At 32.4% G+C, this 27366-nt stretch overlaps 2 protein-coding genes across 4 annotated transcripts in view; both read left to right on the plus strand.

Moving 5' to 3' along the window:
* Positions 1–27366, plus strand: part of LOC139517441 (alpha-2A adrenergic receptor-like) — a 541200-nt gene that overhangs the window by 143069 nt on the left and 370765 nt on the right. The gene's annotated exons all lie outside the window — the stretch shown is intronic.
* Positions 8888–19372, plus strand: LOC139517411 (solute carrier family 25 member 45-like). Of its 3 annotated transcripts, none has more exons than XM_071308397.1 (6): positions 8888–9189; positions 14465–14527; positions 15718–15761; positions 17082–17162; positions 17946–18189; positions 18825–19372. In XM_071308397.1, exons 2-6 carry the CDS (start codon positions 14482–14484, stop codon positions 19295–19297), a joined length of 888 nt encoding a protein of 295 aa, XP_071164498.1. In that variant the 5' UTR covers positions 8888–9189; positions 14465–14481; the 3' UTR covers positions 19298–19372. The 3 variants fall into 3 exon arrangements, with proteins under 3 accessions (XP_071164498.1, XP_071164499.1, XP_071164502.1); XM_071308398.1 differs by lacking the exon at positions 8888–9189 and adding an exon at positions 9635–9736; XM_071308401.1 differs by lacking the exons at positions 8888–9189; positions 14465–14527; positions 15718–15761; positions 17082–17162 and adding an exon at positions 17614–17746.

The raw sequence follows: 27366 nt of genomic DNA on the forward strand, positions 1-27366 counted from the left end.
TTTTAAAATGTGCCCCCCCCCCCTCCTGTGACCTCCGTTTGCCCCTCCCCCTATTTGTTTTTACCTTCCACTTACAACTGTTGAATGAAGCTGGGTGCTATCTATCCTTTCAATGGAGAAGAACGACAACTCGTTTTTTTTCTCTTTAATATTGTATTTACATAGATCTCTTCTAAAAAAAATCCACATGCTTGCAAGTTATCTGATATACTCTGAAACTACTAGTCCAATCGACCTAAGGATTTGCAGTCAGCAGGGCATACATGTATTAAAACTTCACAAAACAACGTTGTGCAGCTACCTCCCAAGAATTTCCGTAGAGAAAAGAAATTGCAATGCCGTAAAAATCTCTCTCTAGGTCCGTTAATATCAATGAAATCCTACACTAAAATGTCTGCTCCTATATTATATTAAAATTTGTGTTACAAGCTGCTATTGAGAAATGTACATTGTAAGAAAATAATCAATTATCGTGTTTTAAACTGAGTTACACAGGATAAATTAGACAGTGGCGGATCCAGAACTTTTCCTAAGGGGGGGGCTCCAATCATGCTTCAATGATTCCCTATATAATCAACCAAATTTTTCCCACGAAAGGGGGATCCGCCTATGTTAAATCCAAAGCATGCACTGCTCGTGAACTGTGATCGAAACGTCAACTTCCTACAATGACAAAAGAAATATACATCGTGTGTATTCCTTCGTTATATACACGTTGTCTGTCTAACGTCTCCACCTTAAAAGAAAGAAATATACTATAAAGTTTTCGCTTTTAAAAAAAAAACTTTCCTAACTAAATAAAAAATTTAACCATGCCAATAAATTGCCTCCGTTGAAATTCTGCAAATATCCCATAGAGCAAATTACATGGATGATTGATATTGACCATTTGGTATATGGCCGTGTTCTAAGCGACACGTACTGACATGAAGGTCATAAATTAATTTCTTGAATAAAATCAAATCTTTAGCCACTAATGACTGCCGTAGGAGGTCGACCGGAATTTTTAGCGAGGATTTCTTGGCATGTCATTATTAAAGTATATACTTAAGTCGATGTAAGGGTGGACAGACCATATAGCTCTTTGAGGTGGCATCTTAACTTGGGCAGATATGGCAATATAGCTTGAGGTGATATTTTCCTTAATGAATATGCCATAATCGAGATACAATTATAACTCACATAACAATGCAGACCCGTTGAGCCGTTTGTCGTGCCACATGTACTCATTGTGGAAATCAGGATAATGATGCCGATACCATATGCCTTATAATAGACAAGGAACATAACATGGTGATGTTAAGACAATTTGGTATCCTAAAAATATTTTAGAATATGCTTCAAAGATCGCTCCATTGCGCAAGTACATGAAACTGATAAGTGTCTTTAATTAAAATGGTCTGAACGTTAACTTAGCTAGGTTAATTTATGGAAAACTTGTTTTAAGTTTGGAGCAATAGATCTATATGAACTCATGGAGGAATCTCGAATTTAATAAAGAAACTAATATAATTAGCAATTTTGCCTTTATATTTTTTATTTTTTATTTTACAGTGAACTGGTATATTCTAAAAAGATATATGATCTGTTTGGATTCCCGTGATAGAAACGGGATACTTGTGGTGTATAAATCAATGACACCAAACTTTAATAAAACGCGACAAAACCCATATAAATGGATCAAATCCTTTATTTGCTTCGCTAGCGGAGGAGTCCGAATTGGGAAGCAAGTGAATGAAACACGTTGCATTTTAAAAACCTTAATCTTATCTATGAAAGATTTCTCAACATTTTTTTATTGTTCTTATTTTTATACAAAGATATAATATATACTATAGCGTAAGTTTGTCTATGTAGATAAAAAAAAATAATGGACGCTATAAAATATTAAATCTAATCAAAATAAAGCTATCAATCATCTCTTCACATACACATTTAAAAACACTACATGACTTGTATAGAGCATGTACATATTATACAAATAGACTCGATGTAAACATTGATCCTTGAAATAAACTATTTAAAGGTTATCAATTGAACACTGTAACAATATCTTTAAATGATGTTTACATATGAACTTAAATTGTTTTTTTTTTCATCATAAATTAAAATATACTAGTAACAAAAGATGTGTTCTTTTACAATTACAAACACTTGCGGGCTTAAAAATTAATTCCTATATAGAATTACGCAGTATACTGACCATGCTGACTGTCATGCATCCTGTCGAGACTTTTATTTTGACGGTGCATTTAAGCCGTTTATAATGATGTCTTTACACGCATTCATTTAATTATGTGCTGATCTATGAAACATGATTGATTCTTTATTAGTTATTATAAGATTTGATCTAGCTTTCAGTTATCATAGATTGGTACCTTGATTCCTTCATAGAAAAGAAAGATCGTGGGATATCTACCAATAACACAAAAAGCAACGGAACAGCGCTTGTATTGCCGTTCTTCATCTCAAAGTCACAGTAAGGCCTTCAACACGGATCAAAAGTTTGGAGCTGCAGATATAAATATATATATGATCGCTCAAAAAAATGATAACAAACTTGTGTTTTTCACGATATATATATGTATAAATTTTTTAAAAAATCGTCAAAACAATCGTCTTGCTCCGATCGGCGGTATATTCAATTATTGCAAATTACACCAACCCTTTCAAAAATTCTATCCCCGGCTCCTGATATGGTTACTTTTTGAAAAGTTTCATTTAAGTACTATAAGGGGGTTAAGAACAGATACAGCGTAAATATATATAACAAGGTCCATGTGAACCTAATGTATCCACACAAAGCTTTCAGATAAAGAGATGAAATAGAAGGTGCATTCGTCCATCATCTGAGAAGGATTTTAAGGAAGGTCTACAAAATTATTTCAATCATATCAAGTCAGAGCAACGGGATACAAGAGAAGAAGACGGACATAATTTCAAATACATATATACTGCCTTCTTTAGTATAAATATTGAAAACTGGATATAAATGATGAGCTGGAAGGTGTGAATATTTCTTGATGCCGAGTCAGACATGTGTATAATTAAAGTTTGTCATAATTCCATAATTCACTGCTTAATGTACATTTTTATGTCAGCTTAATATGTTTGTCTAAATAAAAAAAGAGCTTAAAAACTGACCTAAAAACATTCATTTGTTTTCGAAATTAATAAAGTGGGGTGTGGGTATATTTTCTTTTAAATATATACAATATTCTAAATCTATGAGAGCATTTGAATTTATTGTTGAATTAGAACAGGATTAAAAGGATTACCCTGGATAAATATATTAAATGAGATTAATTTGTCAAATTCTACTAGTACCATACTTAATCGATTAATCGTGTTATAAATTCTTAATCAGATCTTTAAAATGGTTGCAGTGTCAGATCACTGGACACAGTTTTAATAAAACAATACAAGATGGAAAATGTTTAGAGGAACAATAAATGGAATTCAGCCTTCAAGAATTTATATGAGGTATATATAGCAGCATAACATATGGGGTAGTGGACAAAACTTTAAAAATAATTTCAAAACCTAGTTTATACTTTTTGTGCAACTTTATGCTGAGTTCACACGTAATTCGAATTCGATTCGCATTAACTAATTCCGATTTAGTTTAATTCGCATTCAAAACGTTTTACGTCCTAACGTCAATTCTAATTCGAATTACAATGCGCGTCAAATTCGCTTTACTGTTCAAACGACGTTAACTTTTAATTCGTATTGACAAAAGCGTATTTCTAATGCGAATTAGATAATTCGAATCAATTCGAATTAATAAAGAGGAGTGTGTGAACGCGACTAGCGAATTCGATTCGAATTCAATCAGTCGAATTAAATGTACGTGTGAACGAGGCATCACATTTTGTACAAGTCTCTGAAAGAGTTGGCTAACATGCATTTTTACATGTCAATTTTTCAAATGCTTACACTACAGACTATAAGCTAGTCAATACATTTATTCTGTTTTGTTTTGTGAGTATATTTATCTGTCTATCATAATATTAACAAAGATAGGCAAAAGATACAAGAGGGACATTCAAACTCATTAGTCGAAAAGAAACTGGTTCAATAATAAATGGTTTACTTTTATAAATTGTTATTTGGATGGAGAACTGTCTCATTGACACTCATACCATATCTTCCTATATCTATTTACAACACCATAGTGAAAAGGAAAAGACAAACAAAAATACACAAACACAATATAGTAAACGAAAGACTAACTGCGGCAACACAAATCCCATCAAAAACTTGTGGTGTTCTCAGGTGCCCGGAAGGGTAAGCAAATCCTACCCACATGAGGCACCCGTCGTGTTGTTAGTACAAATCCTGTACTAAGTCTAATTCGGTAGGTCACATTCGGGAAAAGGGGGGCGGGATTGTAGTAACGACATTTAGAACATATCCGCTATCATCTGTAAAACAGATTATCCATAACGGTATAGCAATCTCCATGCAAGTAGATGTACAGTTTGCAGTTTACGCTAGCTTGTGGGTGCTGTGATGGACCTACTAGGTTTATTTTGCATTTGAGAATAAAATCTTTAAAGATTGATTTCCTTTGAAATATATGCAACATTTAAACAAATAAATAACCGAAAATAAATTGGATTCTAATTATTAAAAACAAATGTGTATTCCTTTGGGCGCACTACGTTTGCGCGCATTTGGGGATTAAAATATTTTACGTTTGCGCGCAGCTTTTGATTACATTTGCGCGCATTTATTTTACAGGTAATCTCAGGTAAAAATAATAATTCATATATATTAACACACTGATTAAATTATAAATGACTATACTTTATTGGTATTTTAATAATAAATATGACTATCAAATATTAATTTTGAAAATAGTTTGTTAATTCAAATTATATATTGTTCATATTGAATTCTAAAATCAATTTAAAACCCTGTTATATATATCTTAAGTTCAAGTTATGACAAATGGGCTATGTCACAGATTTCTTAAACTTTTGTCTACACCTTTGACTTGTTGAATTGTATATGAAAATCGAAAAAAAAATATGCGGCTTTATCTCCTTTTTCCCTTCCTAAGAAGAGACTTAGACTAACTTTAGGGGTACTGATACTTGTAAATAATTGAACAAATTAATAAATAATAAAGTATTATGACCTGTATTTACCTGAGTTTACCTGTCAAAAAAATGCGCGCAAATGTAAGCAAAAGCTGCGCGCAAATGTAATGGTAATGCGCGCAAACGTAATGCACCGATTCCTTGTATAGGCATTAGGCACAGACTCCATTTTCTTATTTCTTTTATTTTTGTTTAGTTATATTTAATTGTTTACTAATCTTTAGTATTTTCACTTATTTTGAGTGTTTTGTTCTTTTTCAAGTGATAGTACACTAACAGTTAGATAACCTCGTTCTTCTCTTTTCGTATAAGTTGAAAAATATTTACTAACAAAATTGATACAAATAAATATGGAATTGAAAGAAAAAAGGATCTACTCCGTAAACGATAGACGGCTATTAAAATTTGAAAAATCATCTATTTTGTCATTATTTTTTTTTAATTACTATATTGTAGATTTGTCTGTTGAAGATGGACTACTAAAAAGTGTAAATAATGGGGGACACTCAAAATTTACCGACTCTTCAAGACAAGAGACTTACATATATGTCCAAGATAACTCGCAGAACAAGAAAACTTACTCAGATTGAAAATGATATGTTGTCCCGAAAGAACGATGTTTATTCCAAATGTCTTGGTAAGGAAAAACAAAATTTGAACTATAGGACTTGGCAACGAGCCAAGCCATTTCGAGAATCACTTCTTCAGGCTCGTAGTATACAGAAATGTATGAAAAAACACAAAATATGTGACTGCTTCATAAATTCACCAGAATATAATTATGGGATGTATGGCGGACTCCGTCTGCGGTCTCTGAGACATGAAATAGAACAAACAATTAAAGAAGCACACCCTAGAATTCGGCGTCAGCGTAACGTGCAAAAATTACTTGCTGACGGAAAGGAAGACGGAAGACTGGTAGATTATGATAAAGTTCAGAAGACACTTGACAACATTATAAATAGACAATATCAAAAAAATCTTTTTGATTTGACGTGGAGCCCAACTGGATATGATTTTAAGGGAAACAACACCGGTCTTCGTTTACCACCATTGAAAATGTCAAGAGAAAAATCCAGAGAATTTCGTAGACCGAAGTCTGGAGGAGATCAAAATCGACATAAAACATTTATGATAGAACCATCAACTACAAGGTTTTAGTTACCTGTGATGGTGCAGGATACATTTAGACATGTAGAACCATAAACCATATTGTTAAGTTACCTCTGTCGGTGCATCATACATTAAGAAACTAAAGATTCATAGTTGGAATCACTTCTTACATCAAAATTCTTTATTTGTGAAGTGCAATTTATCAAACTTTTTATTATGAATTATGTAAAAACATATTTACAGTCATTCTGACAATAACATGTAATAATTTACTGGTCTTTGTGTCATATAATGCATTCGTTGACGATTTTGGCACTTATATTAGCTGATAGAAGTTAAGACTTGTGTCCAAATTCAACTGATGTACATATATGAAGACTGAAAACACCAAATTTATTTTAAACATCACCATTTCGCCTCGAGTTAAGACAAGATAATACATCCAGCAGAGAAAGTAAAATATCAAAGATAATATTTTTTCTAGATAAAACAGAGAATGACAACTACAAACAAGATTCACTATATTTTGGCCATGAAGGACACAGGTTATGTTCATTAAAAGGGAGTAATGTTTACGTGGACAAACATTTTGCTGATCCAAAAGGCACAAATTATTTTTGAGATGATATTTACAATATACGTATTTAAGGGACACTAGCTGTCAAATTCGTGGTCACCGATTTGACTCAAATTTTCATATTAGATTTATAACAATGTAAAACATTAACTGGTATGGGCTCGATAATATATAGCTTTGTTTTGTTTGTATTTTAGTCAAGATCGACGTTATCTAATTAACTATCGAGATGACACCTAAAACAACAGAGGGTCACATAACACGATATAAACATACATATACATAGATATATGAATGGTTTTACACTAGTAATTTCTGGGGCCCTTTATAGCTTGCTGTTCAGTGTGAGCAAAAGCTCCGTGTTGAAGGCTGTACCTTGACTTGTAATGGTTTACTTTTATAAATTGTTACTTGGATGCGGAGTTGTCTCATTGGAACTCATACCACATCTTCCTATATCTATATATGGACCTTGTGCAAATGGATTTTTCTATGTCTGTTTGATTTCAATTTTAAGGTTAAAAAATAAGATAATTTCCGATTTTACCTGTATAAGAATAATTTTTTTGTGGATAGAACCAACCAATCAAATGATTTACCTTAGCTTTGTTTCGCTTTCAATGTTGAAATTCTTTTCTTTTAACAGCCTAGCATACGTCAATCATGCATAATCCATCCCTAGCTAAGGGGTTACATTGAAGTACACATGAATACAGATTCAATGAGGTCGAATTATTCACTTGCAAGTGAATAATTCATTCTCGATTTTTTTTTTTTTCTTAGCTTATTTTGACAAAATTGAACCATACTGGCTGCTAATAGCGAATTATTATTTCACTATATATATATATTTCAATTTCATTAATAATTTAACAAAAAAGAATCATAAATTAATTTTCTTATGTATTTTGTAGCTAGTGCCCCTTTTAAGGTAAGCTAAGGGACGCTTTTTACTGTGTATCATATTTATATTTTCGTTTATTGTTTTGTACTTAAATTAGTTCGTAAATTTTCAATTTGAATTGTAAATACAAACGACTTTTATATAGCTTTCTATGCGGTATGGGTTTTGCTCAGGCATAGTTTAAGTTCGAACGATGACTTACTTAGTTGCTAACTTCTTATTCATTACTAATTTAGTACATTTGGCCTCTCTGGTTACCTGCATGTATCATTGGCAATCTTACCACATCTTCTTTTTTTTTATCTGTATATATATATAATTAGAAAGAGGAAAAATATTATGGTTTATACAGATTTGGTTTATGAAGATTTCAATTACAAAATATACCCAGGCTAGGCCTATCAGACATGTAAATGAAGAGTAAGAGTTGCGAGTATTTATTTAATTTGATTATTGAATTACTCGGCACACCAAAGATTTTCAATAAAATATTAAAGGGGCACTAGCTGTCAAATTCATTGTAACCGATTTGACTCAAATTCTCATATTTGGTTTATAACAATGTAAAACATTTATCCAAACTATCAAAAGTCTAAAATAAACAGTTTACAGAGCATGGGGTAGATAATATATAGGTTCGTTTCGTGTGTATTTTAGTCCAGACGCCATCTAATTAACTATCGATTTGACCTCAGATGACCATATAAGCGATGTAAACAAAAATAAAGATACGAATAGATTAAACCAACACGTGTAATTGCATTTTTATAGGTCTGTTTGATTTTATTTTATAGATAAAAAATAGATGTTTCTCATTGTTTTTAACCATATAAGAATGGTTTTATGTGCATCGAATTAGTAATCAAATGATTTACCGTAGTTTCACTTTCATTGTTGACATTCTTTTTCTTTAAATAACCAGTACACGTACAATGCATGCGTTGTCAATCTCTAGCTAGGGGTTAACTTGAAGTTCACATGAATACCAGTTAGAATGATGATGACGTTTTCACTTGCAAGTGAATCAGTCAAAAATTATGTTTAATCGCTTATTTCAACAAAATTAAAGGAAATTGATTGCTAAAAGCAAATTATTATTTCATTATTCCAATTTGATTAATGATTGATCTAAAAAAAATCATACTTTATTTTTTTATATATATCGTAGCTAGTGCCCCTTTAAAACATTGTGAGTGGTGATCGACGGTGCTTCCATCTTTCATGACATGCTATTTGGTTGGTTGCTTTGTTGGTTGAGAGATCATTGGTTGCGAACACATCATGTGTCACATTCTTCATATGTCAATTGTCAATATTGTTAACATGTATCACACATATCTAATGTAAACAATTAAATGAATGTGGAATGTATCGGTCAATTTATATGGGTTATAATTTTAATATCAGATTGTTATTATTGACACTTGTTAATCACAGGTACACAATACAACTAGATTCTCGACACATACAGTAAAGTATTTGTTACGGTAAGTAAGCCTCATCTAGGGTTTTTTTAATATGTGATTACATGCCCGTTTTTTAGGGATTATTTGACTAGGCCAAATATTTCATGATGATTTAGTTATTTGATAATTTGATTATTTGATTATCTTGTTTAAAAAAAAAATAATGATTGTGATTTGTCGGCAAAAAATTATGATTATGTGATTACTTGGACACCCGGGATTATGAAAAAACATTGGTGCAATTTTTTTTAAATTTGATAAATATACAGCATAAAATGACGTTATTTTCTAAATCCATGAACATTTGATAAATACGAGTTATTTGTAAAAATAAAACGTACAAATTTATTGAACATTTATATAATATAGAAATTACAAAGAATTCAGAACAGTTTGTATTTATCTTTTAAAATAAAAAAAGTTATGTATTTCTGTCGAAAGGAAAAATACGAAAATGGTTAGCTCCCTTTGTTATAGTTTTCTAGAGCTCTGAGAATAATGTGGATATATTATAAAAATTTGTTACAATTTCATAACTTCTAAGATACTTTTTGGATCAAATCGTGCCGTGAGTTTATATTTAATGCAATTCTATATATTTAAACAGAAGAAAACTTTATACATATCAATACACGTGAAAAGTACTCACAACACTAAGAGTGAAATTAAGGTTTATGTACCCTTCTGTAGCCATTTTTGTACGAACTATTCAAAGCATTGATTTCTATAAAAATCTTGATTTATTTGCCACAAAGTCCTCTTTTTCTATCAAATGCAATGAAACAGTAAAAAATAATTCTTTGCATCAAGTTTCCCCTTGGAACATGTACAAAATGGCCTATCTCTATTATTTATTATATCTTTAGTTTTGATACAATTGAGGTTTAAAAAATTCGTACAAAAATGGCTACAGAAGGGTACATAAACCTTAATCGACAGAACAACCGATCTCAAAATTAGAAAGGGTTTTGTCTAATCTTGACAAAAAGCTAAGTACTCCGCGAAGGATTGGGATCAGCTGAAACATGAATCTGGAAAACTTAAGAACGACATAGCGATCTATCTAAGCAATTTAAGGGGCTTCAAAACGATGTCAAAATTGAATCATCAAGAATCAACCCGGCAGATCAGTGATACATGTTTTCTCGGTTTTCAGAGTCTAAAAGCCAAAACTGACCTGCTTGATGACAAAATTAAGAAAATTAATGATTTATTAGCTTCAACACAAGAAAAGAGTGCATCTTTTCTCAGTCCATGACCGACATCCGCAACTTGGACGTTTGAACAAAGCAGAAAAAGAAGTAAACTGCCTCGACAAGACTAACAAAAGTTATGCCAATATCCTGACAACAAAAGAGGACCACATGGAGAGTCTATCTACAGTGGATGCATACTGCTCTAGTGAATTAGCACCGCCGGATTTGCATGGAATTATCAATGTTAGTACTACTAACAATACATAATCTGAAGCTATACATTCTACTTGTTCAGAAAATCAAGAAACAAGACACAATGAGAACAACGTTAACATCTTAAATGACAGTAACGACGTGATAATTAAAATGCCTACCAAATGCAATATTAAAAAAGCAAAGTCTTAAAAATAACTGTTCTTTGTCATAAGTTGAATCCAAAATGTTGCAAGATGAAAGCGATCAAATGATTCCAGTACACCCCCAACGGTGTACATGCCGTCCAATTCAATCGGCAATTTTCAGTGGTTTTGTCAAAAACTCTTTTCGCAAAGTTAAAGGGTTTTATATTGGAGGGATCCATAAATCGTCTTCTGAAACCGGAATGAGGACGTATTTATTAGAAAATGGCATTTGAGTAACTCATCTATGTTATTAATTTTGATAAGCAAATGAGAAGGACCGTTACAGCGGAAGTGAATATTGACGTCCAAGATGAATTTAAGATTCGTGATCAGTCTTTTTTATTGCAATAGCTGAACATTGGCTGCGGAAATCACAATTTCATTTTTTAAACACAGTTGATTCGAATTATCGAGCTTACGGGAAAAGTGTAGATGAGTATCATCCTGAATTGTACAACTGCAACTTTCGTGGTGGAGTTGCATTTTAGTGTCCATATTTGTGTCCGTTCATAGTAGAACTTGATAAATGGATTATGCAAGTAATCGAGTATATGGTATTAAATACAGTTTCCGGGTCAACCTAGTGTTTTTTCTAATATCTGTATACTTATCTGCTACAACATAGCCGTTTTATTTGTTTGTGGATGAATTGGAATATCTAATAGATATCTAACCAGGGGCGGATCCAGCCATTTAAAAAGGGGGGGGGGTTCCTAACCCAGGACAAAGGGGGGGTTCCAATTAAATGTCCCCATTCAAATGCATTGATCGTCCAAAAAAAGGGGGGGTTCCAACCCCCGGAACCCCCCTCTGGATCCGCGCCTGCTAACGTGCCTATACAAACCTTGGAACAGTTTTCTTATAAGGCGATTTCAATTACAAGATAGAAGGACCGCGATATAACAATGTGAATGACAGAACGAGTAACAGACTGAATACACACGACTTACGGGCGACTATCAGTGTCTCACTTTACACACAAACTTTTGCCAGTGGGCCTATGCATACCTTTCAGTCTTTCGATGGTGGTCCAAAACTGGTAAAGATCCCATGATAACCAAAAGAGAGAACGTTTGCTATACATCCGAAGTTTTTATTCCTGATGAAGATATATTCAACGTGTCGGACCATAAACTTATTATATGCACGATGAAAATTATCCGTAGGTCAGACAGGACGAATCAGAATCCACTTTTAACACAGTTAAGTGAAAAAGTTTCTTGGACGAAGGCGATTGAACTTAATTTAATCACGGACTATTCTTTTGACGTATCTCAAAATCTTTGGACTGTCTGTGCACCATCCTCACCTGCAACCACAGGAACTATTGAGTTTTACTACAAGACTATTGTCGATGCAATAATGACCGTCGATCATGATACAACACCACATAAAAACTTTGTCAAACATTGAACACTGTAAAAAATAATCATGCGTATATGAGAAAGCGTCGTGCGAATTGGATTGCAAACGGCAAAATACACAATAGAAACAACCCCTTTTTCAGAGCATACATGGACGCTAAAAGAGATTTCCGTAAGGAATTAGAAATCGCTTATAATAGTTATTTGAAGAACTGTGCACAAAAAAAATCGAAGAATATATAGACTCAGACCAAGGTTGAGTTCAATATCGTAGCCGCTACGTAGTGCTACGTAGATTTATGACTATTGAACGAGTAGCTAGCCTAGCTGCTATCAATATCTATGTAGCAGCTAGGCTAGCTACACGTTCAATAGTCATAAATCTACGTAGCCCTAAGAAGCCGCTACGGTATTGAACGCAACCCTTAGATACGTATGGTCAGTTCAAAAGTCGAAGAAAACAAAAGTTGTTTTGTCGTGAACTTCATGTGAATGGCCATACATAGTATAGAACATAATGATGAATGATATATGTGAGGCTTGTGCCGACCACTTTGAATCAATATTCGAAACCGACAGAAACTTTGTTCAATCCTGAAAGAGAACAAAGTATGAAACAAAAAAATGCTCTGGATATTCCGGAAACGTCTTTAGAGCAGTCAGTGGCGATATTTTTAAATACGGAGTTTGAATATGACGTTGAATATGACGTAATCTACGATGTTTGTAAAAAGTTAAAGAATAATAAATCTACTGGTTTGGATAAGGTTTCATACGAACGTGCGTGAAGTATGACAGAAAACCACTACAAAAACATGTGTGCGCCTTATTCAATCTGATTATTCAAAACTGTTTTAACTGTTGATTGGAAGTCAAATGTTATAATTACACTGTTCAAAGATGGGAATAAAGACATAACTGACCCAAATTTATTCCGAGGTATATCGCTAACAACCTGCTTATCGAAGATTTTCGAGAAATACTCGTACCTCATTTAAAAACTCTCAAACAAAACTTTTCTCATCTGACACAAATGGCTTATTATAAATTGTTATGCAGTACACATGCATCTTTTACTATGCATGAGATTATTAGACACTATATCGAACGCAACAGTAAAATCATCGTTGTTTTGATGGACAGTATGAAAGCATTTTATTCATTGTGGTATGACACTCTCCTACTAAAATTAAAAGAATATGATATTTGAGGAAAATGTTGGCTTCTGAATGACGACATGTATCGTGGCATGAAAAGCTCAATCTTATTCAATAATAAACTGTCGAGATGGTTTCGACTACATAACTTTTATCACCGACTTGCTTATTGAATTGAACAAAACGAGATACGGTACAATTCTCTATGACTTAAGAGTCGTATGTTCTGTACAAGCGAAAGATAGCTCTGATGTCTCCTACAACCCAAGGAATGCAAACCCTTATAAACAGTTGCCAGTCGTTTAGTGAGAGTTGGGCTTTCAAGTTTTCACCCAAAAAGAGTCATGTATTACTATATGGCAAGTGCCAAAGCAACACTATTGATAGATTCTTTCTATGTGGTTCAGAAATACCAATCGTTAAATCAACTAAACATTTCGGTATTCTCTTAGAGAGTAGCTTTAATTATATGGAACAAACGATGAATGCGTGTCATATATTACGTGCTACTACTATTTCCATTATGAACTCTACTGTTCATCCGGCTATCTTGAATACATCTACATGTTCGAAAATTGTAAACTAATTAGCTTATACGAGAGCATTTGATGGTTGAGAAATGTGGAACAATCTTATCAAATTAAATTTTTTATTGATTGAACGAGCCAACAGATTCGTATGTAAGGCAGTACAAGGCCTACCTAAAGGTCCAGATCAGACAAGTGTATCAGCCTTCTTGGGTGGCTCTGCATTGAGTGTTAGAGTGTTATATTGACAAATGCAAACATATATTTTTGGCCGATTATGTAGACTGAAATCCGCTCAACTACCAAAGCAGATAATGATGGCCAGACTGCTAGACTGCTAGTGATTATAAAGATAGTGTTATCTTTATAGAACAGTGAAAAAGTCAAAAAGACAACTTCGGATTCCATTATCTGTTAAATTAATGGTTTAACATACAAAATCAAACTATAAAATATTAATTTTAATATTAAGATTCCTTGCCTTTATCAGAAGTCTATTAATGGACTGGAATTCTGCTTATATATAAATGGTTCGTTGGTAATATAAATATGATTTTGCCGGTGCTGAACCAGCTCCAGAGTCTGAAAAATCTAAATGACGATAATCATTTTTAGTGGAACCAGATGGATAAACAATCATTTCTGTTTCAGAGTAGTCAATCACAGTTATGACAGAACACGTTATACACGATTATATAGCTGGAGCAATTGGAGGTATGTACAAATATTGTCGTAAAGTTCCATGGCCTTTGTTTGCTCACAGAATAAAAATACAAAACTACATGGCCTTTAATGACGATATTACCATTTTTCTGCGTTTTATCTCTCTTTATAGGAGTTATTGCCCTTAAATGAGGAATTTTTTTAAACCTCTTTCACGTTTTTTTTTAGCAACAACAAAAAAAAAAAGAAAAAAAGAAAATAGAAAGAAGCTTACCGAAGTAAATGATCAGCAAAACATAATTTTTTTGTCATTTATTATACGCGCGTCAAAATTTTGACGGGACGTATTATGGCATACAAATGTCCGGTGTCCGTCCGTCTGTCCGGCTTAAACATGTCGCACCGTAACTTGAGAACGACTTATCCAAATTTCATGAAACTTAATATAGTTGTTTCTTATGATGGTCAAATGATCAGTATACTTTTTGGTGAAAGTAAGGTTTAAACTTTTTGAGTTACGGCACTTTGTAACTAAAACAGGGGTGTGTTTTTTTTTCACATGTCGCACCGTATCTCAAAAATTTTCTTGATTATTGCTTAAAACTTTACACACTTCTTAGTTATATTAATCTTAATATCTGTATACTTTTTGGTGATGATTCAAAATTTCATTTTTGAGTTATTGAGTATTTTGTAAAAAAGGGGGAGGTTTTTTTTTACATGTCGTGCCGTATCTCAGAAACGATTTATGATTATTGCTTAAAACTGTGCACACTTCTTTGTTATACTAATTTAAAGATCTGTATACTTTTTGGTTTGATTCAAAATTTTATTTTAGTGATATTTGTAAAAAAAACAGGGTGGGGGGGGGGGAGGTTTCACATGTCCCGCCGTGTCTCCAAAACAATAAATGGTTATTGCTTAAAACTTCCTCAGAAACTATTTATGATTATTGCATAAAACTTCCACACAAGACGTCGGGCGTATCATGCGCTCATGGCGCAGCTGTTTATTCTATTCTAGTATACAATTTTGGAGAGTGTCCTCTATTAAATATGCACATAGATCACGGTGATCGACACATTCTCTTTAGAACCTCTAGTTTAAATTCCTGTTATTGCTTGCCTTAATCTTTGCAGTGATAACTATTTCCCGTTACCCGAGTTTTGCCACACAGTGTTATCAGACTTATCAGAATCAATTATGACAAGTGTCGGGTATAATGTAAACTTATTTTCCAGGAGCTTCTGGGCTTGTACTTGGACATCCATTTGACACAACAAAGGTATATTTAACTATACATTACATATTGAAGTATCAATATACTGCAAATGCAACCATCTGTACTTCGGACCTACTTTTACTCATTATGATACATGTATATAAAAATTTGAATTAAACAGTTTAAAAGCATGATTAAGTACCTGTCTTTGTAAGAATCATGCAGGTTCCTGTTGATGGAAGATTCATGACCCCTCTTCAATTGTCTTTATATTTTGTTTATGGAGAAGGTATGGTATGAAAGTAAATTTCATATATTATTTTTTCTTTTGAACCTTGGTTGTCATGGAAACCATCCTTACAAAATTTTGCCTAAATTCGTACATAAGTAGCCTTTGCAAATTGAAAAAGAAAGGATTTTAAGGAACCATTGAAATAAAGTTAATCAATACAAGCAATAAGTATTTTTACAGTGTTGACAAATAAAACCCCAAAATATTAAAAAATGTTAATATTTTGAATTTACAAAATAATTTGTTTCCTACTGTTGCCTTTATTTCCATTGCAACCATTTAAAAACGTGTTCAAATTCGAAAATGAAAAATTTCAAAGATTTCTCAATTTTAAATTTGTTTATCTCCCAAGACCAACAATACCATGACATGTCATTGACAAATTTTGAAAGACAACATTCTATATATTCATAAAAAAAATAGAAATTTGTGTGGTTTTTTCTTTAAAAAAATAATTTTCGTAAAAAATTGTCTATTTTTCACAAAAATCCAGATTGTCATACAGATGATCTTGAACAAAAATGTATATGTGCAATTCTGACACAAATTTGATCATTTTAAACGAGAATATATGATTAATGAAGACATACACAATGAAAACTCTGGGTTTGATGCATCCCCCCTTTTCTTATTGTGCTTTCTTGTGAACTAAGCATTTTAAGAATTAAGCACAACATTACATCTATAGATGAGGACAGTATATGTACCCCACCCATTTGCATTTACCTTATATGAAAGATTTCTCAGCAGTTTGAAGAAAATCCATAATTTTCAATTTTCAAAAGCGTCTTTTTCACCAATATTCAGGCAAAAATGTTGTTTTGACGGTTACCATGGCAATGCACATTATACAGGGAAAATAAAGACAGAATTTAACTTATATACCAAAGTTCTTATGAGATAGGGCAAAACAAAAAAATAATTCTATTACATGACTCTGCATGATTTTTACAAAAACAGGTACTTAATTTGCTAAATCACATCACTGTATTCATAGGTAACATTTATTCAGCCTATTTTGAAATTGCTTTTTATTTCACTGGGTTTTTTTTGTATTAGAAGTTAACCTATGATTAACGATTTTACTTTAGGTACAATTACAGACGCAACATCATGGCAGTAGATACAAAGGACTAGTGGATGCTGTAAAAAGCATAAGTCATCAAAGTTTGGTAGGTCTGAATCCTAATACATAATGATTGATTGCATTTGAAAACAAATATTTTTTTACAATTTTCATAAAAATGAATTTTGTACTGTCAAACTAAAGTTTATCTTTTTCTACATGGTTTCCATTTTATTTGAATCTTCTATTCAATATGTGTGAAAGTCATCTCTTCTTTTGATGTGAAATACGATACCAAAAAACAGTTGGCTAGGAGTCAAATGTAAAAGAAAACTTACAACTTAGTTAAATGAACGCACCCATTTCAAGCCCCATAAGGTCAAAGATACCATACAAATAAATAAAAAAAACATGTTTCAGCGCATTCACCATCTAACTTGACGAACAAGATTGAAGTTTAGGAAAATGACCAACCGAAGAGGTGCATAACAGCACTTTCCATTTAATCTCGTTGTTGATTATGGCTTAATTCGTTTCAGGTGCGGTTTTGGGTGGGGCACATCCTGCTAACGTTCGGCAACATTCTAGATCTGCTAAATAGAATTGCCATGTAAAGAGTATAAATTCCTGTTGTCACACAAATCTTAATGATAGCTTTAAACTGCATTTGGCGTGATGGAAACTGAGCAGGTAAATCAAGATAATACTTGATTCCAATAATCTACTACTATATCTTTTGTGTTATTATTTTAATGGTCTTTTAGATTGCGACATTGGCTGTCATTTAGCTTTAATTGTTTTACTTGTTTCTCTTTAGTATTAACTTTTAAGTGATAGTACTTTCAACCATTTGATATTGTTGTAAATATACTAGTACCTATTTTTTCAGAATAAAGGATTTTTTCGAGGAATGTCTTATCCCTTATTTTCTTATGGTGTAGTGAATTCCATATTTTTTGGTGTTTATGGTAATTCGTTGAAGTGGTTAGACAGACATGAATCTAACAAGAAATCGTCTTACCTCAACATATACCTGGCTGGTTGTATAGGTGGTGCAGCACAACTTGTAGCTCTTGTTCCTGTAGATTTAGTTAAAGTTGTACTGCAATCCCAGATTCCTCACGACACAACAGGTATGTAGAAAGGTATATGATATAATTATTACGAACATGTAGAGTATAAACAATAGTATATCATAGTACTGTCCTCATTACTCATAGAAACAGGGACCACACAAAGTCTTTGCCCCTTCAATCTAGTTAACCTCTTTCTGTACTTCTTTCATATAAAATATTATTTCCCTAGTTAAGAATTATATGATGAAGTGTAAAGGAAATAGTTAATAGCTCTAGAACATGAAGATCAAATTTATTACACATATTTCATGCTTGTTTATCCTTTTGTTCGCCTTATTAATCGAATTATAAGTAAAAGAAAATATCTAACTAAGCATTTACTTACACATTGAAAATGTCTTCAAAAGCTGATGTAAACGAGGGATAAGAAAAAAGAATGCTTCTCATACAATGGCAGCAATCAATTATCCAATGGATATAGAATCACCAACAAGTCCGTCAATTCTTGGTAGTTATTTTAGGTACTCCGACTTCTTTCACCAATTCCAACTGACCGCCGCCATATAGCCAAGAGGGATGTTCCAAAACATCAACAAGCAACTAATCAATAATTTCTTGGTTTTCAATATTCGTCTTTTCTACACATTTAATCAGTGAACTTTAAATCAATCAGATTTTTAATTTTTTTTCAGGACTCACAGTTGACAACGCAAGATATTTTAAAGGACCAACGGAATGTGCAATACACATTTATAAAACCTCTGGTATCTTAGGCTTTTATAAAGGGTTGATACCTAATGCATGGAGAGATATACCAAGTTATGGAATATATTCTCTTACTTATGAGTCTTTACGTCAGACCATGATACAGTATGGATGGACAGATTCCAAGGGAATAATAGCGGATTTAATTGCTGGTGGGTGTGCTGGAACATTGACATGGTTTTCTATCATGCCTTTTGATGTTATTAAAAGCAGATACCAGGCTGACTTAAAAAGAGAATACAAAGGGATATTGGACTGCGTCTACAAGAGTTACAGACAGGAGGGAATAACAGTATTTTATAGAGGATGTTTAGTCACATGTCTAAGGGCTTTTCCTGTAAATGCTGTAATTTTTCTTGTCTATTCTAAAACTTTAAGTTATTTGGAAACAAATTTTTAGAATTAAATTGATTAGTATATTAATATACAGTATCTGAGAAATGAACTTTATCACTAAATAAACCATGAAAATGAGGTCAATTAGGATTAACACTGCAAGACAGACATGTACACATAACAAGAACTACATTCATCAAATATAGCCTAAGTTACTGTTAATGTTTAATCTGGTTTTGAGTGCTATTCATTTGGCTTGGCTATGTACTTTTCCACCCGTCATTGTGTTATTGTTCTATGGTATTATTTTTGTTTTTTTGACTTTTATTTTTGATAATTGGCTTTGTCTATATGCCTTGTCGGTTTTCTTTGTTATATATGATGTGGCTATGTACTTATTCATCATGTCATTATGTTATTGTGCTATGGTGAATTTTTGTATCCTTGTCTTTCATTTTTTTCTTATGTGCTTTGTATATATGCCATTTTGTGTTTCTTTGTAACATAATTGTTTGTTTTCATAGTGATTAAGATTACAACACAATGTTGACATCTGTACCCCTATTTTTGACAATTTTACCGTTATGTCTGTTTGTTTTGTTCACACATCGTAGTCAATACAATGGAATGCGCCTGTCATACTAGTGAGAGGTTTAGTTGTAGCCATAAAACCAGGTTTAATCAACCATTTTCTAAATAAGAAAATGTCTGTAACAAGTCAGGAGTATGACAGCTCTGCATTCGTTTGATGTGTTTGATCTTTTGATTTTGCCTTTTGATTACAGACTTTCATTTTGAATTTTCCTCGGTGTTTGGTATTTTTTTTATTTTACTTTTTTCGACACATCATGTCATGCTCATTTTAGAGGTCATGCAATCTCCTCAAATGTTTTTTGTTTCCTTGATTTGTGTCGTATTAATCCATTTTTGAGATTTTGACACCGGAAAAGTACTGTTGCCTTATCTTCTACCGTCTAAACATTTTGTTCTCAGGCTTCACAAAAACCAAAGATGTATAAACTACATCATAAGCGACATAACAGACGCATGTTCAATATCATAGAACACAAACTGAAATGCTATGTACTCAAAATTTAAAAGACAATAATGTAGGATGCTAAGAAACGTTTCATGCCCAGAGAATAACAGACAAAACATACTTCCAGATGAATGGATATACAAATTTTGCTTTTTGATAGCAATACCAAAACTAACAGATATTTTTACAGATTTCATCATAACTAACTAATTCAGACTGTATTACAAGTATACTTATTATTCATAGTTTATAAGAAATTATTGTACACATACATGACGTCTTGGTCAAACATCACAACATAACACTTCTAAGGATTCAAAAATACTAGTACTGCCACCTACACGCATGTGTGTCGGTGAGAAAACATTGCCCCCTTTCAATTAACATATTCATGGATCTTTTCTTTCAAATTGTCAAATAATATGTCTAAATCTGCTACAAAATTTTTAGAACTTGTAAAAAATTAATATCTTGGCAGAATTAAGGAATTTGAGAGTGGCTTATAAAACTAAATGCAAGAAGTGCTACATATCTAAACCTATTATCTAGATTACCTTAAAGCCATACAGGTAAAAGTAAACTTAGTGTCAATACCTTATGTTAAAAGGATTATTAACTGTCAAGTTCATGTTCACCGATTCAACCCAAATATATTTTGATTTCAAAGTACAATGTATATCCATATTACAAAACGTCAATAGGAAACATTAATAATGCATGTGCTCACTATTAAGAATTAGCATTTAGTACATAATGTAAACTGGAAAAAAATCTAATGATCCAACGAGATGACAACGTAAGACGGGCGACGGTTATATAACTGGGAAAAACATAATTGTTAATATAAAAAGACAGATATTAAAGCACGCGCAATCTCACAATGATGGATTTACTAGGCCTGTAATATTTCATGTTACAGTTAAACTTGTACTTGTTAACCACTGTTTTACCTTTTTAGAATGATTTTCTTTTGAGGGCGGATCAGTCAACAAAATTGTAATTCTTTGTCACTTCCCCCGTTTACTTTTCTTGTTGACATTCTTTTCTTTTTACTGAATAAACTGCTTCAACATACTGACCCTCATGCTGTCAGAACGCATGCTCGACAAATGAGTTGATTTTTTTACTTAATTAATTGAGTTAATAATAATACAGCAGCGATATGTTTTCTGATCTTATTTTGACGAAATTAAACAAAACTGACTGCTAGTAGTGAAATGATATTTTTATTCCGCTTTTACTAATGGTATAGACTCCTATTCTATTTTTTGTCTAATTCATAGTTAATGTCAATTTAAAGGCTCAACTGCATTTGTACAAAAGTGATACATTAGTTCGTCAAAAGTGTTACATGGTATAACTTTGATCCCATGCATCCTTTTATTTTGTGACAATCTCGATTTGTAAACAATTATTATGTCGTCTTTGCTTTGAAAGTTTGCATCATTCTTCACATTACACTGAAATGATGTAATTTCAGAAATTATTGACTCTAGGTCATAGTGACCGAAATGCTACGATACACCCGATATACATCTCTGCATCAGTTCAAATAGTTATTGGTACGATTTAAAGAAGGCCAATAAAGCATGAACACGTAGTCACAGTCACATACTTTTACCCTGATTCGAACCTACTCCCAAGAATTTATCTCCGTTCAGGTTTAGATGATTCTCTTATTTCAAGTTGATAAGAGATTAACATAGACATATAACTCAAATTAAGTCAACTAAGCATGAAATGAAGGTCACAAGAAAAGATTCCATGACTTATTTTTGAAATAAAACTTAAAAATCACCTAGGGGGTAAAATTATTCACTGAACAAAGAAAAAATGCAAAATAAAAGAGAATCAGATGTACCTACAAACAAGTCATAACATTTTGGGATCAATTGTTACTGAAACCTGGCTATTGACAAACATAGAAACTCAGAAGTGCACACACACACACATGGTTTCACGTTTGAACCAATGGTTTTTCTTCAATAAAGATGTCCATTCAGGGTGTTTATAGTACGGTGACCAGACCCAATATTTTTTAGATTTAATCGTAATTTTAATCATTTAAAATTAATAAATGATGATTTATCATTGGATTCGGAAAAATTAGTACTATTGAAATATCGATGTCGTCAAAAAGAAATGTGGTAACAGTTTTGCATAAAATGAGTTCAAAGATCAAATTCTGTTTTTATTTTTTTCTTCCATACTTTCAAAATTTGAAAAAATATACAACAATTTAGGTTAAATTCTAGATACAGACATTTTCTTATATCAATTATCAATGAATTATCTCGAAAATGTTTTATAAAATGAATAAGAAATCGATTTATTCTGAAATTTGGCGTTTTTTCAAATATTTGTTCTATTAGAAAAAGATCAACACATTTTCTGTTAAAATTACAGTAGTTACCTTGCCGGCTAACATTCAACCTCATCAATAAATAAGGTAAGTACATGTGCAGCAGGCAATAGTTTACAAATTGTTTGTGTCCTAATTTTATAGTAACGAACACACAGAACAATTACAATTACAATTGTATATGATTGTTCTTCCACTCTTTCACATTCCCCTAAACTCCGTGTCAAAGTTTAAGGCATTGGGTATAGGCCTTCTCTTGAGTGCTGAACAAGTTACTACAGCTATGAACAGTGTTTTTTACAATTTCGGAATTAACAAACGTTCTGACTATGTAAAGCTCACATCAGGTGGAATCTTATGGGATTGTTCCAGTCAGGAATACTTCTCCGCTCTATGATCTGGTACACTGTAATGGAAGCTGTAGTCTCTGTGCGACTTTATAGAGATGTTCTTGTCGTAGCGGTCAAAACATATGCTACTATGTGCGCCATAGAAATTCATTAGGACATGTTTTTTTAATAGTAAGCTGCAAGGTCGCCGCTTGTTTTACCTTTCTTAGCATTAATAAATTGAACCTATGCCATACCATATCTTATGTAAGTTGTGAGTGATGGTATAAAGGGAGGTAGGAAAAGTGAACAAGAGACTTAAAAGATTCGAATTGCTTAAGAAAATCCGACTTGCATGATTTTCTCATGGTGTCGTCATTTTGAAAAGGGGATAATGGAATGGGTGCGACAACACATGTTCTATGATAAAATTATCTCTACAAATCAGTGCACGTCTAGTCACAAGTTATGGATTTATGCGACCTGTGATATTGGACTATAAAAACTCCTTGTGATGTTCAAGCCTTCCTCGACAACTGTGAGCAAAGAACCTCGAATATGTCTTGAAGCATGCATTTAAGAAGAGATATTAATAAGACATTGAGGGTGGGATTCCACACCAAAGGGATCAGTCATGGATCATTTAGATGGTTCACAATTGCAATAACATGTTCTTCAGCTCTTTTCATTGCTGTTGGTTTTTTTCTTCTTTTGAATTTGCATAATTTGCAGCAATTCCATCACTTTTCAGCATTACACGACTAATGGATTCTATGAAAATGTCTAGCAAGGGTCTATCTAACAAGCGCAGACTTTTGATTTTTTATGCCTACAGTGCCACCTAATTCCCTAGTGGCTTATAAACGGTCTTTTCTGTAGCCATGTCATATTACTGTTAAAATGTCCAGGAATCTGTCTAAAAAGCAAAGTAGCCATCTATAAAAGGTGATAGAATGTTCTCAGAAAATTGAAGCATATCGAGTATGTAAACTGGCATCCACCTTCGTGCCGTACGGTTGGTTACAAAAATATAATGATACATTTGAGATGACGATCTCAAGGAATAGACCAATTTCCCTCTCGTTCTGCTCTAACATTTGACAGCTAAATGTCTACTGCTTCAAGGAACATATCCCAGTATGTAAATGTTAGTAATACATCACATCCCAATTGCGTATATGTATATATAAGAGGCTGTATATGAGCTTCGAATAGCTCCGTCATATGAGCGTTATGACTTTTGTCTGGCTTGAATTGCTGAAATAGTGCTTTTGAGACAAATGAATTTGATAATATTGATTAATAAAGGTACAAATGTATGAAATATCATATAAATGTTAAATATTTTACATTTTGCGTTAAAAAAAATTATGAAATTAAATTGGAAGTACTCTATTAAATGCAAAGTATTCGTAGTGTTAAACTTAAAAAAAAAAACTCTTTAATAACGAATTAATTTGGCTTAACTTTATTTGAAATAGTTAAAATAACACGAATAAGGTGTAACAACAATGTATACAATAACAGAAATCATATCACGAATCTTATTTTACAATGTTGATCTCAAAACTTGTCTTAGTCGATTTTTCGTTCAAATAAACTAACGTACTTCAAATCCCATTTTACGAAAACTGCACCGTACGATTTTTTGACGACAAGTCAAAATGTTAAGTTTAACCTTTGAACTACCAATACTGTGATTTATAGCCGTATAGTCCGAATGACGATTAAACTCCTTAAATAAGCGACTTTTCCTTACTCGGTCACCGTACTATTAATACTATGGACTTTCATAACTTTTATTCATTATCAAAAATTGCATAGTTATGTTAAACAGTGTTATATTGTGTACATTTACAATACATTGTTTACTTAATAGTATGATGTTTGTCTTTAAATATAATGTCAATGCAATGCACATTTTTGTTTATAGGCAATTCTTGACAGGACAGTGTGTTTTATTAGATTAGGATGAAATATACATTTAGTGCAAAGTAACGTTTGTTATCTATATATCAAAATGCTTAAAACAGTAGAACTGTTGATTAAAATAAGTGTCATTCATGTATATAACATGACAGAAATATAAACATAACTATTACATCAAATGAGATACTTTACTTCTTTAACAGTTAAAAATCCATGAAAATAGTAACCCAAGAATGAAAGTATTTCCACATTATAATAACAAAATAACATACACATCCAATGTTTCCTATAGCTGTCGAAAAGGGCATTTTTTTTTACTGATATGGGACTGATTGACAAACATTTTGAGCACAATAAAGTAGACGAAAAGTGGACGAAAGATACCAGAGGGACAGTCAAACTCATAAATCGAAAATAAACGGACAACGCCTGGCTAAAAATGAAAGAAGTCAAACAGACAAACAATAGAACACATGACACAACATAGAAAACTAAAGAATAAGCAACACGAACCCCAAGCTTGGAGTCCCAGCTTTTTGTGCAATCATTAGCATCAAGGACTACACTTATATGTTACTCTAACTTAATCAAGATATGAAGGAAATGATAAAAATGGGATTTAAACAAAATATACCATTATTACTTCATATATGATATTTAAAAAAATCTTTTTGAAATATAATGACTTGGCTCATATAATCTTGATAGTTTAATCTATTAATTTTATTTAAAAATTAGTGTTCATTCACCAGGATAAACATAAACATTTGTGTGAAATTATCACGGCTTTCACGGTCAAGGGCATACGCTTGTTTTAAGGTTCACAAGTAAATCAGTACCAAACACCTTCAGGGTCTTAATGTTTACCACTCAAAGCCGAATGTACCTTTGCTCATAGTTTTCTGGAAAAATGCCAATTAAATTTGTATTTATGATTGAACTGTGTGCGCCGTTGGTACAAGACATGATCACTGATCCTGTGAATAATTAGATAGCTGATCAAACGTTGAAATAAAAATATCTGTCAGCGGTTTCTATATAGTTAATTAAAGAAAGCCTTTGTTAGATCGCAGCAAACCTCGATCAACCATGGGAAAAAGAGCAGTACGCTGTGCTCTCTCTCATTTTCTCTAATATGAAACACTAATATAAAGACGATCCAACTGCTTTTATAATAAGAAAAGTCAACTTATACAGAAAATAAGGAAATATCAACTTTTATCAAACAAATGAAACAAGTGAAATATGTTATCTGTGATGGGTTGTAATGTTCAAGAACCTTTGCCATCTAAATGTAATTCTATATGATGGAATTGTCGTAGTCTTTCTCTATGGCCAACACTAATAAGCGTTATTCCTAATTCTTTACATTTGAGATACATATTTTTTCGGCTTCTAAACCAAATTGACTGGTTGATTCATCTAAAGCTTAAACAAATAAAACTATCTTTTTGGATAACCTTTCACAGTTTTCGTTTGTATTGGTAAAGATAACCATTTACAGCAGTTTGCAAATAAAACCTTTTTTGGTACTATATATAACATAATATTCTGGTTTCATCTTCAAAATTCCTGATTTCATCTCCAAAATTCCTGATTGATTTAAAAAATGAAATTTACGTACTTCATATTGTTTTAATACATATTGTCTCTTTTTGCTATGACACGACATTATCAGATTAATAAAATAAGATTAATTGTTCGTTCACGAATGTTTATCTTTATTGATGGTAATAATTGTCAAAACGTATGATTTTCAATTCATACCAAAAAGTATGATAAATAAATTTTTTTTTACAACCCCAGTCAAGTTAACATTTAATCTAGCCCTGTATACTATCTAGAATTAGATGCTTAAATAATTCCTTTCCCCTTTAATCGATTTCTAAGTTTAGATACTAGTATAGTAAAAACTATTCGTAGTATTTAGCTAACTGACAGAAGAAGATTCATGTATAACCTAAATTTCAGGCTAATTTTGTATGTGTGGGGTTTTATTTTATTTTTAGAATTGTAGAAGGCGGTCAAGCGCTATGATAAAACTACTAATAATTTGACTAGCTAAATTTCCTTATAACTTCAAGTATATGACTTCAATTTAAGTCAATGAAATGTTCAGGCCTTTTTATATGCTGCTTTAGATCATGTATATTTTGGAACTTTTTGTCTTCAATACTCTTCAATTTTGTACGTGTTTTGGCTTTCAAACCTTTTTCTATCTGACCGTCACTGATTAGTCTTGTGTGGACAAAACGCGCGTCTGGTGTATGAAATTATAAACCTGGTACCTTTCGATAGCTATTTTTTGTGTGTTTCTCTGTCCTATATGTTCTCCCATTTTTTTGTATTGTAGTCCTGTCATGTAATGTTGTCATTTTAATGTTATACATTGTATTTAATATTGTCATAAAAGCGGGAGGTTTGGCTAGCCACAAAACCAGGTTAAACCCCCCATTTTTTGTCGAGCCTTCGAC

The sequence above is a fragment of the Mytilus edulis genome, chromosome 3, assembly GCF_963676685.1.
Source record: "Mytilus edulis chromosome 3, xbMytEdul2.2, whole genome shotgun sequence".
In the NCBI taxonomy this organism is placed as follows: domain Eukaryota; kingdom Metazoa; phylum Mollusca; class Bivalvia; order Mytilida; family Mytilidae; genus Mytilus; species Mytilus edulis.

Coding starts and splice junctions, on each gene's coding strand:
- LOC139517411 (XM_071308397.1), top strand. CDS start 14,482: ATGACAGAACACGTTATACACGATTATATAGCTGGAGCAATTGGAG. Junction 14,528..15,717: donor TATAGCTGGAGCAATTGGAG/GTATGTACAAAT, acceptor CTTATTTTCCAG/GAGCTTCTGGGCTTGTACTT. Junction 15,762..17,081: donor ATCCATTTGACACAACAAAG/GTATATTTAACT, acceptor ATTTTACTTTAG/GTACAATTACAGACGCAACA.